Raw genomic sequence first — 16,390 nt, forward strand, 5'->3', positions numbered from 1 at the left:
GAGAGCTTTAGCAAATGAATGGATGGCGCCACTTTGTGGTGCATGATGCACACTGCATGCAGAGGCTTCTCCAAGAACAGAGAGACCGCCAACCCAAAACGAAGACCAAATGTTGGATATTTCTCCACCAGAAAAAAGCCTTTGATCTGCCAGTATCAGGGCTGCTGATGTCATTGATACAGTTAAAAAAAAATGAGTAGCATGCCTTTTCTTCTAAAACTTCCTCATATGCGAGTTTCTTTAGCCATTTGGATCACTTTAATTGCCCTTTCCCAAACCTTTCCCAGCTTCACAGTGTCCCTTTTGACCAAAACTGTCATTCTTTCCCCACTAAGCTGAAATGTCCCAAATGTTGTACCCTTTCATTATACGGAGATGGAGTGAAATCAGAAATAACTATCAGCTTTAAAGGGAGATATGAGTATGACAATGCTGAATCAGTTTGTAAAAGTCTTGTTATATATATATGTTGGTTGCAGTCAGACTGACCATGGCCCCAGGGGCAGAGAAATAAGTCAGACTTTTACCTTAACACCTGGTAAAAAAAACCCTGACTTATTTGATATGTATTTCATGAGGCACTGCTAAATCAATAAAATGTGCTACTATGTGGTGAGTGTATTTGATGCATATTTTAAAACAAACTCATGTCTTGCCGGTTCCCACTAAATGTGATTTTATTTAGTACTAATTAGATGTGAATGTTCTTTACGATAAACCCTCTTCACTTCTGGAAAAAGAATATTCCCATTCTTTGGGCTGATCTTGGATTGAACCTTTTTATGTTCTGAGGTAACATCTAACCATGCATTGTGGATCTATAATGGCAAGTCGCCACTTGGTTCTTTGTTTTTCTGCAATGTAAAATATTTTGACTACTCACGAAAAGCACAAAAAAATGTGGGGGTGGTAAAAATCAATAATAGGTCTATGCTTCAAGGTTCTATGCATGCCTAGTTGGAATCAACTCACTTTCAGGTGAATGTGCAAAGGATTGCAGCTCTGGATCTCTGACTATATTCTGAATGTCCCTTGCACCTGCATGTTTTTGCTCTGCTTCTCCATTGGCCCACATCACTGTGTCGCTCACGGCACAGAAATACACAGCAGAGTCATTCAGCTGGCTGTCAGTCTTCTCCATGTTGAAGGTCCCCTCGTCTTTCTTGTCTTTCTTCTGCTCAGCTTTGAAGCCAAGAAGAGACCCTTCTGCTCGTGAGTCATAGCTACTCAGGAAAAGCTTGAGAGGTTGGCCTGGATGCTGAATGTACCAGAACAGATAGTAGACAGTCCCTTGGTAGGAACAGTTGAGAAAGATCCTTTCTCCTTGGGCAACATACACAGTGCCTTCTGACTGGTCCACTGACTGTCCAACACTCTCTTCTGCAGAGAAGAAAAGGGCAGGAGAGATTAGGTGAGATGGGTAGATGGATGTGTGGGTGAGCTGATGGTCAAGAACAGAATTGCTCTGGAGATCTTAGTTCCTGGTGCATCATATACAACAAGGATGGGGAACCTGTGGCCCCCACATGTTGCTGTACTCCAACTTCCATCAGCCCCAGCCAGCATGGTCATCAGTGAGGGTTGATGGGAGCTGTAGTCCAGCAAACTCTGAAGTGCCCCCATGAATGAGACACAGCAATAGCACATAGATTTTTGTCCTTAACCAACTTTGGCCCATGGGAAAAACTCAAAGCAACTTTAAACATCTGGTGCCCTCCAGATGTTTTGAACAACAGTGCACATCAGTCTCAGCTGCATGAAGGGTATCAATTTGGGGCAGGTTGATCTGTGGAGTTAGAATATCGATTGACTCTTGCTGTTGGTTACAGACACAGCAGAAAAAGATTAGACTAGCAACGAGGCAGTAGAACTGATGACAACTGAGACAACGTATTTCTGAATGCTCCCCTTAGAAACACCCCATCAGTGGAATAATAGCATCACAGGAATGCATTTTGTTGTTGTTTTCCTTGCCAGGACCCTGAAGTGCTACAGTCCATTTTTTTACCTCTGGATTATAGCATTTCGTGGTTTGCAAGTTCAGAGTCAGCAAGTGAAGCCATAAATGTAAAAGTCTTGTGTTGTAGGAGAATCTAGGAAGTAAAAAAAGCCGTCAAGACAATTTTTAGCTGTGGGTAATGAATTGACCTTCACTTACTTAAGACTGCCAGGATCAAGACAGGCCAGGTCCACAGGAGAATCATTTTTCTGGGATGAAGAAGGGAAGAATCACAGAGGAATTTCCATTCAATCCACTTTTAGGCTTGAACCGCACAATATGAGCAGACTTGGTGAAATGAAGTTCATGCCTTCCTCTTTGGCAAGTGTTTATTTTTCAAAGGAACCTAAACTTGAGGTCTGGTAGACCACAGGATGTGGTTAGGAGCTGACTACAAGTAGAGTATTTTCCTCTCTCTCTTAAAGCTGAACTTGCTCAGTATCGCCATCTCATGGTTGAAATCCAGACCACAATTTCAAGATAAACAAATTAGCTAGAACAGAGTCTTGCTTCCCAACCTTTAACCCAAAAATCTAACAGCTGGAGCCAGGTTCACAATAGTGACTTGGATAGGAAAACCTTCTCTTAGAACTATGGAGAAGGTTGCCTCTGAGCACACGCTCAGCCCAGGAATTTGCTTTCAATACCAGAGCTGAGCTCATGGTCCTTTCCCACAATAATCCCCCTCTTGTCTCCCACTCCAAAAAAACTTGTTTGATCTCAGCTGTGTGAAGAAGAAGGAGGAGGAGGAGGATCAACTGAAATCATGAAGGCAGCAATCCTAGGCACAAGAAGCTGTAGGAAAGCAAGCTGCTGTAAATTAAGACAGCATCTGTATTTTTTGCTCTATAAGACTCACTTTTCCCCTCCTAAAAAGTAAGGGGAAATGTGTGTGCGTCTTATGGAGTGAATGTAGGGTGCGCAGCTATCCCAGAAGCCAGAACAGCAAGAGGGATTGCTGCTTTCACTGTGCAGCGATCCCTCTTGCTGTTCTGGCTTCTGAGATTCAGAATATTTTTTTTCTTGTTTTCCTCCCCAAAAAACTAGGTGCATCTTGTGGTCTGGTGCGTCTTATGGAGCGAAAAATACGATGCACCAGATCTGCTGCCCTGCTTAACACCACAGAGGGGAAACTATCCTTTGAAATTACTGTATGTTGCCAGGTCATGTGACCAACTAGAATAGGCTCCAGGGATCCATCTGAAGTTCTTCCACTACACAACTAGACTGCCCCTTTTGGGGGGCTTACATCTGCCAGCTGAGCTGGGACGACCAAATTACACCAGTGTATCTTTGGCTGTGTCGGGGTTGGGGACTTAATGCCAGCTGAGCCATGAATAAGTCAACTGAGCCAGAGATCTGATGTATCCTAAGCTGTTCATCCTGGTGGATCTTGCCACAGGATTCCCCTATTAAGCATTTGGGTAGATCACCAGAGGGAAAGTTTTGCCACACTTTGGTGCTGTGGTGTAATTTTTGTTGTTGTTATGGTTTGATTTTTCAGACATTTATTTTGTGATCTATTGTATTTTTATCTTTACATTTACATTCCATTCCATTCTATTATAAATAGTCCATATTCCATATTTTAAGTTGTATCCCACTCTAGGACTGGTTTCACTGAAGAGTGGATTATATAGCTTCCCCCCAAAATAAAGTGTTTCAACAGTGAAAGCTTCTATGTTTTTGTTTTTCTCCAAACTATTTATGGAACTTTCAAACTGAATTGAAATTGCAAAAGAATGTAGCAATGATTAGGTCTAGACTCAGTCATACTGAGAATAAATCATCTTTAATTTAATTTAAGCGAGGCTTAATTTAATCATTACATTTCAATGGCCTATGAATAAATCTGGAACTGACCCATGGACTTCAACTTTTTATATTTAAAGTCCAAAGCTTTTTTTTTTAAGGAGTTTTTGTTTTGTTTTGATGGACTAATTGTCAGAGGAACAGTACGCTTTATAATATCCAAACTGGCAGAAAACTTCTCTTCAGCCTTTGGATTCTTTTCGGCTTTGGTAGCACGCAGGAGGATCTGGAGTCTTCTGTCGGCATACTGACGATACCAGAAAAGAGTTGGGAAGGAGTCTCCACTTGTGAATTTGCAATCAAAAGTTACCACCTGCCCCTCTAGAGATTCCATCTGTCTCTGTGACTGAGACACTGAATCAGTTTGAGAGATACCTATAAAACAGAAATTGAGAAACAAAATTAGGCCTTTCCTTCCTTCCTTCCTTCCTTCCTTTCTTTCTTTCTTTCTTTCTTTCTTTCTTTCTTTCTTCCCTTCCTTCCTTCCTTCTGAAAGAATAACCTTCTGAATCATCAACTGAACTATCTTTTTCTTCTTCATTTTAGTTTAAGGTTTCTGAGTATATTGTCATTTGCCCCAATTTTTGTGTCAGTATACATCTCACAACCCTGAGATTAAGAGAGTCTCATGTTCTACCAATGGATCCATCCCAAGGCTAATCCCAAAGCTAAGGTCTGTAGGGACGTAGAAGTAAATAATGTAAGTTTACATCTTAACTTTCTTTAACAGTCCACTTCGAAAACAATTGGCACATACAGTCACTTAGGCCAACATCTGTAAAAATGAGGTACATTGGGCTGTATTCATTGATAGTGATACTCAGAGTAGACCCACTGAAATTAATATTATTCATATTTCTGTATGTCCAGCTGTTTCTCTCTCTCTCAAACCATTCTATTAAGATTTCTAAAATTACTCAAATCTTAGCCTTTCATTCAGTTAGAGAAGACCTATTAAAATTAATGAACCTAAGTTAGTCATACCTGTTATTTTCAAAGCCTCCACTCTGTGTAGGACTAACGTTAGATTCAGCCCTAAGTATTCCTCTGATTTTTAAAATTGATTATTCCCCCCCCCCAATCCTCACCTTCCAAAACAGGATAGGAACACAACATTTTGTTTTCAATTCTTAAACTTGAAACTCTTACAGTGCCCAGGCTAAGGTAACTTATGTTTAAATCACACTCAGCTGTCAATACATCTCTTTGTAGGCTTGACTTGTACAGTCAAAATATGTACCTCCTTGGATAGCGAGGGACTCCAACTATAGGATTGTGAACTGGGTGGTATTCTTACTGAGAAACTTGGAAGATTATCTTAATCAATGCTACAGCAGCACCCAAGAGAAATATTACCTGGTTTTGGAAGGAGAAGGAACGCCACCAAAACAGTCAAGCACAATTGCATTTTAGAACAGGATACCCTCTTGTTGATGCTTCCAAACAGTGGCTGAGGTCCTCTCCCTTGTTCCTTGTATTTTAAAAGTTCTCTGGTGAGGCAAACTCCATCTGTAGTCTGCCTCATCTGTTTCCTGCCCTTCTGTGATGCTGGCTCATTGCTGTCAATCATCTTTTGAATGATGACGTATATTTAAATTGAAAGTTAGGTCAATCTGCGAATAGACGTGTGAAGCTCTGGGTTGCACTCTAGTGGTGAAAAATAATATTTCTTTTTTTTAAAAAAAAAAGCAGCTAAGGGAACTGTGTTAAGTAGAACAAAAATGCAAGGTGCATCTGTTTGTTGTGGATTTAAAATGAACTCTCTCAAATAATAGTCAGCAATATTCAACACTCTCACAAAAATGACCCTTAATTTTTTAAAAAATGAAAAAAAAACCATGGTTGTCCCCCTCATACCACACATATAGCTTCTCTCAAATAAGTGTATGATTTTTTGTGTCTTTTTAAGGTTATGAGACTTATTTGTGAAGCATCTCTTTCATCGAGCTAGCATAGCAGGTTTCTAAGTTGGGAGCCAGGATCTGTAAATGGGTTTGACAGTGGTGCTTTAAATCGGTTATGTAAATCATAGAATCACAGAATTTTAGAGTTGGAAGGGATCCAAGGGCCATCTAGTCCAACCCTCTGCAATGCAGGAATCTCAGTTAGAACATCCATGTCAGATGGCCACCCAACCTTTCCTTAAAAACCTCCAAGGAAGAAGAGTCCACCACCTCTCATGGGAGTCTGTTCCACTGCGGAACATCTCTGATCGTCAGAACGTTTTCCAAATGTTTAGTCGGAATCTCCTTTCTTGTAACTTGAAGCCCTCATGAACCCTAGTAAACTGCATTCAAACCAGAAGTCAGTCTGTTTATACATCCAGTCTCATTAAGCAGATACCCTTGGCTCATTCATTGCCTCCGTCAGATTAACCTACCTCACAGGGTGGTTGTGGGGATAAAATAACGAGGAGCAGAAGCCTGTACTTTAAAATTCAATTTGTTTGAATTCGACATCATCTATATTTGCAGACTGGGCATTAGAAAAATGCTCCAGACTTACCATGTGGACATGTACACAATAATTCTATACAATGATTGATGAGTTTCATAAATATATTTTCCTACTAAGGTTATTAGCTTTGTCTGAAATACGTCTTTATTATGAATTATGATAAATTGCATCTTTTACATGTCACATAGGTCCCTTCGCACACACACGCCTAAATTGATGGGGCTGCCTGCCAAGTTGATGGGTGTGTGTACCAAATCATGTGATTGATTAGACTTACCTGCTTCAACACTTTTTTTATTTAAGTTGGCACCCCTGACATGTCAGCTCATCATATCAGTATAGATCATGCAAATGATTTGCTTCTGGTGACAACACTGTGATTTGTATATTCATTGATCACCAAGGAAGACTTGACTCCTGGTGAATTGAAATGCACCAGATCTTTAGCGTAAATGTTACCGTTGTTGCTTTTGTGATTCTAATGACTGCATAATTCCATTCATATTTTTATATGTGCTTGTATGTTGAGGGAGATTAAAGTTCACTTCTGTTTTATATAAATTCCAGTAGCAATCCCTATCCAGATGTGTAGATGTTGATGTGTTTCAATCTCTTTCCCTGTTAATTTTAAATGGTTGGATCAGTTGTTTTTAATTATAGAACTCTAGAATTGTAATGAACCCCAAATGTTATCTAGTCCAACCCTCTGCAATGCAGGAATGTCAACACATGGTCCCCCATCCAATTTGAAACCATACTGGACCAGAAAGGGAGATTAAGGCAGATCCTAAACCTGTCCATAGGTCTGTGTTGCCAGGTCATGTGACTCAGCTGAAGAGGCTTCGGATTGCCCCTTAAGTGGGCTTCAGAAAACTCCATTATGAACCTCACCTCTAATTAGGAATAGGGAGAAATTTGATTCACCTCAGCTTTCAAGGCACACCTTGCCAAGTGAACCAAAAGACAGCCACCCTCCGAAATTCACGTTTCACTGAGTTTTGAAATGGATGTCTCCAACAGTGTAACATGTACAAAAATGCATATATTGGGGTAAAGTGTATAAAAAGACGCATCTTAATGAAGATGACATTGCCTTGGAAGGTGATGGACTCTCCTTCCCTGGAGGTTTTCAAGCAGAAGTTAGATGGCCATCTCTTAGGGATTATTTAGCTGTGATTCTTGCGTTGCAGTGGGGTGACGTGGGTGATTCTTGGGAGTCCTGTCTAATTCTAGTTCTACGATTCTGTGACTTAGAAAGACATAATTATATTGGGGGAAACTGCTTTGCAAAAAGTGTGTATCAGGCAAAATGGCATTCACCCCAGCTCAGAGAAGAGGACTGAAGAGCCCCTCCCTCTGCAAGTTTCTGTTCAGCTTCCCTTGTGTTTCTCAACACTGTGTCTATCACTGCACAGTAGTAGACGCCAGCATCTCCCATCTCCACCTTGCTGATGGAGAGGTTTGTAGAGGTGCTGGTTCTGTCAATGTCCATCACCCAACGTTGTTCTTGTTCCTTCGTATATAAGCCACTGATGATTAAGTGAGGAGCCTTGTCCTGACTCTGTTTGTACCAAAAGAGCCCATTGTAAGAAGATATTCCGTGGTTACAGGAGATCTGCGCTGTTCCTCCTAGGGGGACGGAGACTTCTGGAGGCTGGGAAATATCTCCAAAGGTTGCTCTGCCTGGAAGAAATCACCAACATTCCATGACTAATCTTTCTGTTCTTCCACTTATTTTTTCTCTCCCTGTTCCACTTTTCCTTCTTTCCTGTTTTCTTTCTCAAGCCTTCACACACACACACCTCCTGTAGCCCCCTCTGATTTGGATTACTTAATAGCAATGCTAATAATGATTGCTGGAACTAATAGTAACTAGTCGTCATGCCCCTAGAAATAGTCATTGCGCCAACTGGAAGAGTTCTGTTGCAAGCCTAACACTATTTGCATTTCTGGAAGTGCTGGTTCTGTAAAATCTAAGGCAGAACTACTGGAGCTTCTCATCATCCTACTATTAATTGCAATGGCACTACTCCTATTAGTATGGGTATTTATTAACCAACAGATTAAGGGAATGTGAGTTTGTGGCAATAGATGAGAGCAGCTGGGGTGTTGATTTTCTAAGGCATAATTTTCTAAGGAATTCCTCACTTACATAGAAGCAGTAGTCCAAGCGGATGCCTCCACTTAGCTAGCCAGGCTCTTGAGACCACCATGAAGGTCATGGATGCTTCCAGTGGAGTGTGGTCCTCCTTTCAGAGGGCTCTGTAATAATGCAGAAGAGAAACAGAGGCTCCCAGATCCTACAGCTCAACTATGCTGCTGTTCCCTCTCTTCTGAGTGCAAGTCAGAAGTAGAGAGTTTGTGGTTATCTTAAGACAGTCAGAGAAACCACAGCTTGTGTCTTCTTTGAGAAAACAGTACTCTCTTGTGCTTTCCAGTGGGGAGAAAAATATCGAGCTTGGTTATGCAAAAGAAAAAAGAAGAAGGAAAGATGCTTTAGGCTGCAACAATCATTTTCTGTTCTATAAAATTGCTTAGCAAATTTTTTAAAAAGAATATTTTATGGCTGGGATAGGGCCATGGATTATCCAAATGTTCATAATAGAATGATAGAATTGTAGAGTTGGAAGTGAGCATGCGAATCTCCCCATCCAACACCCTACAACACAGGAATCTTTTGCCCAAGGTGGGGCTCAAACCCACAACCCTGAGATTAAGAGTCCCATTCTCTGCTGACTAGGGATGCGGGTGGCACTGTGGGTTAAACCACAGAGCCTAGGACTTGCTGATCTTAAGGTCGGCGATTCAAATCCCTGCGACAGCGTGAGCTCCCGTTGTTCGGTCCCAGCTCCTGCCAACCTAGCAGTTCGAAAGCAAGTCAAAGTGCAAGTAGATAAATAAGTACCACTCCGGTGGGAAGGTAAACGGCATTTCCGTACTCTGCTTTGGTTTGCCAGAAGCGGCTTAGTCATGCTGGCCACATGACCTGGAAGCTGTACGCCGGCTCCCTTGGCCAATAAAGCAAAATGAGTGCCGCAACCCCAGATTCGGTCACGACTGGACCTAATGGTCAGGGGTCGCTTTACCTTTACCTTTACCTTTGCTGACTGAACTATCCCAGCTGTTAGGTTTCAAATTCCATCCGCCGCATCCATCATAGACCAATGGTAATGGACAATGGGAGCTGGAGTCCAGCAACAATAGAATGGTTGCAGGTTTCCACATTCTATGGAATTAAGAGTTAGGATACGTCTCAAGCTCGGAGCTGCCTAGCCTGCTATAGGCTGTCATGGGCTCTGACACTGGGTGGTGGGCACGTGGGCCAAAGGAAGCTCCTCCAAGTGATGAAACTGCTTTATGTCCCCTTCTTTCATGTGTTCAAAATAGATCACAGGTGAGGCAACCTTGTTCTGTGGCCTGTCCTACCTGCTTCTTGCCAATTTACGATGCTCATTCATTGCCTTGAGTCAGAGGGTTTGAATAAAGAGGTAAATTAGGTCTTGGTTGCCCTCTTGTGGACAGAATTGTGAAACCATGAAAACTGTTCAGTAGGAGGTGACAGATACAGGGCACATTGTTTTCCACATTGAAAACTAAACAAAAACAAAAAATTCAGGGCCAGCCCTCCCATTGGACAAGGTGAGCCCCTTGCCTCAGGTCAAAGATCTGGAGAAATGGAAGACTGATGCCATTTTGCTTACTCACAACTGCCCTCCAGTCCAGTCCGCTCCCTTGAAGATGGACTGGCAGGGGATAGGTGCCACCTTCTGCTTTTTTTTAGTTGACATATGTCTGTCTCTTTCCCTATAAAGAAGGCTGATCACCAAAGAATTGATGCTTTTGCATTATGGTGCTGGAGGAGACTCTTGAGACCAGAGCACGCCAGGCACTCCTGTCTTCCACTGCCTCCCACAGTTTGGTCAAACTTATGTTGGTAGCTTCGAGAACACTGTCCAACCATCTCGTCCTCTGTCGTCCCCTTCTCCTTGTGCCCTCCATCTTTCCCAACATCAGGGTCTTTTCCAGGGAGTCTTCTCTTCTCATGAGGTGGCCAAAGTATTGGAGCCTCAGCTTCAGGATCTGTCCTTCCAGTGAGCACTCGGGCCTGAATTCTCTAAGAATGGATAGGTTTGATCTTCTTGCAGTCCATGGGACTCTCAAGAGTCTCTTCCAGCACCATAATTCAAAAGCACCAATTCTTCAGCGATCAGCCTTCTTTATGGTCCAGCTCTCACTTCCATACATCACTACTGGGAAAACCATAGCTTTAACTATACAGACCTTTGTTGGCAAGGTGATGTCTCTGCCTCAGCCTCATCATCCTCATCATCACATCACATCATAGAGACATCAGCAGAGATATCTAAACTTATCTGTATGCATTTTTAGCAAAATTGTAAAAATGGGGGGGGGGCTGATACATGCACTTTGGTATGTCATTTCAACTAATATTTGCATTTTTAGGTGCACTTTATCTCAGTAGATGCATTTAGTACAGTACATTACTTGGCTGGAAAATTCCTTTTGCAAAATTTGGATCGGCTTGAATTTGGAAGGGTGCCTGTGTTTCAGTTCTTGCACTGTTTTGGAAAGTGTGAATAAGTAGGTTAGCCTGTAGATGCAAATAATCCCCCCCTTCCATCCCTACTCCCAGATATGTGTGGTTGCTACAAAGTTGCTACAAAGGTCATCAGTCTTCATGCAGATCTGGGCTCATTTCCCCTTGCAGGTTTTTGCTCTGCTTATCCACCGACTGACTTCACTGTGTCACTCACAGCACAGAAATAGACAGCAGAGTCATTCAGCTGGCTGGCAGATTTCTCCATGTTGAAGCTCGTATCATTTTTATCATGCTTGGCTTGGAAGCTGTGGCTGAGTCCCTCGCCAGAGCTGGTACCATCTCCTAAATCAGTCAAAAAGATCCTTGGAGGTTTTCCAGGAGGCTGAATGTACCAGAAAAGATAGTAGACATTTTTGTCATAAACACAATCAAGAGAGATTCTTGCTCCTTGGTTGACGATCATGGTTCTTTCTTTCTGGGTTACTTTCTGTCCAAAACTCCCTTCTGTAAAGAAGATAATGGCAGAAGAGATTGTGTTAGATGGAGAGATGGATGGAGCAAAGCCCATAGATTCCCTTTTGTACCTGACTTGGAGAATCTTGATCACCTGAGGATACAGGAAGGGGGGGGGGAGTTTTCGTCCAATGATGGGGAAATGGATCACTTACTTAAGGCTGAGATGATGATGAACAGAACCAAGGCACAAAGGAGGGACATTTTCCTGGATCAAGAAACAGCAAGAAATTGGTAAGGACTCTGATGCTAGTTGTGAGCAGTTTATGGGCTTGGCTCCACAAACAAAGCTGTATGAAATGATTTGATGAAATGTGGGTGACTCCTTCCTCTTGGTAAGTAATGTCAAAAAAGCAACTTAAGATAAAAGAACAGGATTTGGTTTGTGGTCTAGGTACCAATGTGTGCTATTGAATGGGAACTCGCTATCTCAATATTTTATAAGAAGTAGTATGAGTAGATGTTGCTCAATATTGCCACCTTCTGGTTGAAAGCCACATGACAGCTTCAAGACCTAGAACACTTAACAAAATAGTATGGAACTCTAAGTTTAAGCTTTCCAGTCCATCTCCCAAAGGATAAAAAAAGCAGTTTTCCCTCTCTTTAATCAAGCCTGAAATTTCCTTCTTACAGCCTTGTGTTGCAGGATTTTCTTAGTGATGAATAGATAAGTCTATGTTCTTTATCAATTTCACATGTCTTTGTTCACTAGACTTATTCATAAGATTTCTGACCTGACCTGCACCAAATGACCCTAAGGTGGGTGATTGGTATACAATTAAAAAGAAGTAAAAGGGGGAAAGGACATAAAACACTAAAACTCTGCTGGAATGTAGCTAACTCTAGCAAGGGTAAGAGGAGTGTCCTGGATAGCTCAGTTGGCTAGAACGTGGTCTGATAATGCCAATGTTGCAGGTTCGATCCCCATATGAGACAGCTGTATTGCAGGGTGTCAGGGGTTGGACTGAGGAGGAATGGTGGGGACCGCCCCCCTTCTCCTGAAACTTCCCAAGAACAGGAGGACAGTATTGATTTAGAACAGTGGTTTGCAGAAGGGCATAGTTCAGAGGCTGCAGAGGGGTTGTTGTTTAGTCATTTAGTCATGTCCAACTAAATCTTCATGACCCCGTGGACCAGAGCACGCCAGGCACTCCTGTCTTCCACTGCCTCTCGCAGTTTGGTCAAACTTATGCTGGTAGCTTCGAGAACACTATCCAACCATCTCGTCCTCTGTCATCCGCTTCTCCTTCTGCCCTCCATCTTTCCCAACATCAGGGTCTTTTCCAGGGAGTCTTCTCTTCTCATGAGGTGGCCAAAGTATTGGAGCCGAGGGGAGAAGCTGGGAAATATTGGAAGAGGAACAGCAGGAAGAAGAAACACCAGGGAGAGACAGCTGACAGACTGTGTGTCTTTGGAAAGCATTCCTGATCATCTCCCCTCCCAGGACCACATGAGCATTGAGGGAGGTAAAACAGAGAGCTCAGAGGCAGAAAGCTCAGATGAGCTGACGTAAGGGTGATGTAGAATAGGAGAGACGTAGGGGGTGGGACTTTACTTGGAGCAATGCCATTATTTAGGGGAGACTGCATCCCTTTCTCTCTCCCTGTGAAAATTGAATAAATTAATTGGTAAGAACTTTTATTGTCTATCTGCTTCTTGGCTGCCACAGGCAGAAGCATTGTATTTCCTGAAGCCTGACGCAGGGGGTTGAACTAGGTGATCCTCAGGGTTCCTTCCAACTCCACAATTCTATATTATATATATGATTCCTTTAGTCCACCCAGTTTTCCCTCTGATCCATCCACCACTGCAATATTGCCCAAGACGGTTTTTTGTAGGGGAATGTGGACAGCTCCTTGCTCTGCTGGAGAGCTCCTCAGCTTCACTGATCAGTGGAGGTCGGAGCATGAAAGAGCCCCACCAGCTGAAAACGATTTACAGATGGTATTTAACTCCAAGTAGGCTTGTTAAGATGTATAAGACTGAATCAGATGTAAGTGCTGGAGATGCAAGGAGGTTGAGGGAATGTTTTTTTATATGTGGTGGATTTGGAAAAGGATAAAATAGTATTGGGAAATGATCCATAATAAATTGAGGAAAGAAATGTTTAAAAGTACTTCCTAAAAAAGCAGAGTCCTTTTTGTTGGGGATAATTCAGATGGAAATTTCCAGGTGTCATAAAAGGTTATTTATATATGCCACTACTGAGGCCCATTTTATTTGTTAGCCCCAAAATGGAAAATGAGTGAGATCCAAACTAAAAAGGAATGGCAACTTAAGCTGATGGAATATGCACAGCTTGCAGACCTAACATATAGAATAAGAGAACAAGAAGAGCATACGTTTAAACAGGATTGGAAAATGTTTATTGAATATATGGGGTGAAATCGTGTACACTTGAAAATGCTGGCAGCATTAAGATAAATTCAACAGTGTAAATAAGTTTTGATGGATGCAGTAATGGAATACTGAACGGTTTAATTTATGTAAAATATGCAGGGATTTATGGTATGTAAAATGAACAATGGAAAGAGAAGAAGGGAAGTCACTGATATTGTAAGGATGTTTAAATGAGTACTTAAAATTGTAAAACAGGAAATTTAATTAAAATTATATATATATACAAAGAGAGAGCCCCACCATCTCTCCTTTCAGAAGGGACACCCTGCTCTCCTCCTCCTCCTCTTCACCACCACCTCCCTGTGCATGAGATGATGCACTCAAGCACCACTGCGGGACTCAGAGCACAGTAGTATACAGCTTCATCCCGAAGAGAAACCTTCCCAATCTTCAAGTTAGCTGTGCATTTGAAGTCCTGACAAAGACCTTCCTGCATAGCCACCGCTCGTTTCCCCTCGCAAGTTTTTGCTCTGCTTCTCTACCAGCCCAGCCCACTGTGTCGCTCAAAGCACAAAAATAGACAGCAGAGTCACTCAGCCGGCTGGCAACCTTCACCATGTTGAAAGTCTTCTTTTCTTTATCGTGCTTGGCTTTGAATCCTAGATTGACCTCATCAGCAGAAGAGGAGTCCCCTCCAAAATCATTCAGGAAGAGCCTGGGAGGTTGGCTGGGTTGCTGAATGTACCAGAATGGGAAGGCTGAGTAAGAAGTTTCGTAGTTGCAGTTGAGAGCAATTTGGTCTCCTTCAGTTACGGTCACAGTGCCTTCAGTTTGGGTCACTGACTCGCCAACATTCCCCTCTGTACAAAAGATAAGGACAGAAAGAGATGGCGTTAGATGGACAAATGGACGAAATGACAGAGCATTCCTGCTCCTTTGACTCTTAGCTTTCTGTGAACACCTTTTAAAAGAATGTAGTGTTATGTGCACTCTTCCCTGAGCAACACCCTTCACAAAGGCACATGGATAGCATGAGAATAACACCAAGGGCCTTTAAATGTCACAAGTGAAAACAACAACAGATTCACAGGCAACATTGAGCTTAAACATATCCCTGAGAACAGAAGAGATCAGATTTCAGGTGTATAGGATCGACTTTGATTCATAGTAAAATCCTGAGGACAACTAATTGGAGCCTGATGCACATAGACATACACTTAGACTTAATGAATTCTGAGGCTAGGAATTTATTTTTGAGTATTAGAACTGAAGGCAGCTCACAGTACTTCCACAGACAAATGCCATACTTGGATAACTTTCTTCTTTTCAGAAGCATAACCCAGGAGTTTGGCATTTTGGTTGCTGCTTTCATTAAAATAATTGGGAGTCAAAATACTTGGCAATCTACTGGAGATCATCCACAATTTTTTCCATGGACTCCCTTATCTATCTGACTTGGAGAATCTTGATCACCTGAAGAGACATGAAGCAAAGTTGACCTCTTCCAATGGTGAGGAAATGGATCACTTACTTAAGGCTGAGACGATGATGAGCAGAGCCAAAACACAAAAGAGAGGCATATTCCTGGATCAATGATGAGGTGAACAGCAGAAAATTGGTAAGGACTCTGGTGCTAGTTCTGAGCAGCTTATGGGCTTGGCTCCCAAAACACGGCTGTATGAAATGTGGGTGACTCCTTGCTCTTGGTAAGCAATGTCTAAAAAGCAACTTAATGTATAAGAAAAGGATGTGGTTAGTGGTCAGGTTGCCAATGTGTGCTGTTGAATGAGAACTCAATATCTGGCATCATATTATAAGATGTAGTATTAGCTGAGATTGCTCAACATCTCCACCTTGTGTCTGAAAGCCACCTGAGAGCTTCATCTACAAGACATAGCTGTCTAGTTATCTGGTTCTTTACAAAAGCTGAAGCACTCAAATCAGGGAACTATTTAGCTGTCTAGGTAGCTATACCCGAAGGAGCATCTCTCCCCCATTGCTTAGCCCAGACACTGAGGTCCTCCTCCTGCAGGACTTCTGGTGGTGAGAGAAGTGAAGGGAACCAGGCAGAGGGCCTTATCGGCAGTGTCCTCCCTGTGGAACACACCCTCCTATCAGATGTCCAAGAGATAAAGAACTACACAACATTTAGATGGAAATTCCCAGGTGTCGGAAAAGCTTATTTATGTATGCCACTACCACGTTTTGTTAGCCCCAAAATGGAAAACGAGCAAAGTCCTAACTAAAGAAGACAGGCAACTTAAATTGATAGAATATGTGCAGTTTGCGGACTTATATATAATATAAGAACAAGAAGAACATTCGTTTAAAGGAGTTTGGAAAATGTTTATTGAGTATATGGAGGAAAATTGTGTTTATTTGAAGACTCTGGCAGCATTAAGATAAATTCAACAGTGTAAATAAGTTTTGATGAATGTAATCATGGAATATTGAATGGTTTAGTTTATATAAAATATGCAGGGATTTATGTTGTGCAAAATGAACCATGGAAAGAGAGGAAGGGAAGTCATTGATATTTTAAGTGGTTGTTTAAGTGAATATTCTAATATATAAAACAGAAATTTAATAAACAAACAAACAAACAAAAAGAACTGCACAACTTTTAGAAGACATCTGAAGGCAGTCCTGTATCAGGAAGTTTTTAATGTTTGATGTTTTACTATGTTTTTATATGTGCTGTAAGGAGC

The 16,390-nt window shown here is 41.9% G+C and overlaps 2 protein-coding genes across 3 annotated transcripts in view; both read right to left on the reverse strand.

The window, feature by feature from the left end:
• Positions 1-11,592, reverse strand: part of LOC309326639 (T cell receptor alpha chain MC.7.G5-like) — a 142,626-nt gene extending 131,034 nt beyond the window's left edge. The window contains exons 1-2 of one of the 2 annotated variants that reach the window (XM_081835511.1): positions 11,498-11,592; positions 11,027-11,333 (exon numbers count right to left, since the gene is read on the reverse strand). In XM_081835511.1, coding sequence (XP_081691637.1) covers positions 11,027-11,333; positions 11,498-11,546 — 356 coding nt within the window. In that variant the 5' untranslated portion in view covers positions 11,547-11,592. Of the gene's footprint in view, positions 1-1,103; positions 1,381-2,158; positions 2,283-11,026; positions 11,334-11,497 lie in introns of those variants that run through there. The other variant, XM_081835516.1, reaches the window with a different exon arrangement.
• Positions 3,840-8,570, reverse strand: LOC309328385 (uncharacterized protein; the record flags this gene model as incomplete). The annotated part of the gene is made up of 3 exons (XM_081838381.1): positions 8,421-8,570; positions 7,589-7,951; positions 3,840-4,186 (listed from the first exon to the last, which is right to left on the reverse strand). The coding sequence occupies exons 1-3, from the start codon at positions 8,488-8,490 to the stop codon at positions 3,840-3,842; spliced, it is 780 nt and encodes a 259-aa protein (XP_081694507.1). The 5' UTR covers positions 8,491-8,570.
• Positions 11,593-16,390: the final 4,798 nt, after the last annotated feature.

Source organism: Podarcis erhardii, assembly GCF_964252035.2.
Source record: "Podarcis erhardii genome assembly, chromosome: 13".
In the NCBI taxonomy this organism is placed as follows: domain Eukaryota; kingdom Metazoa; phylum Chordata; class Lepidosauria; order Squamata; family Lacertidae; genus Podarcis; species Podarcis erhardii.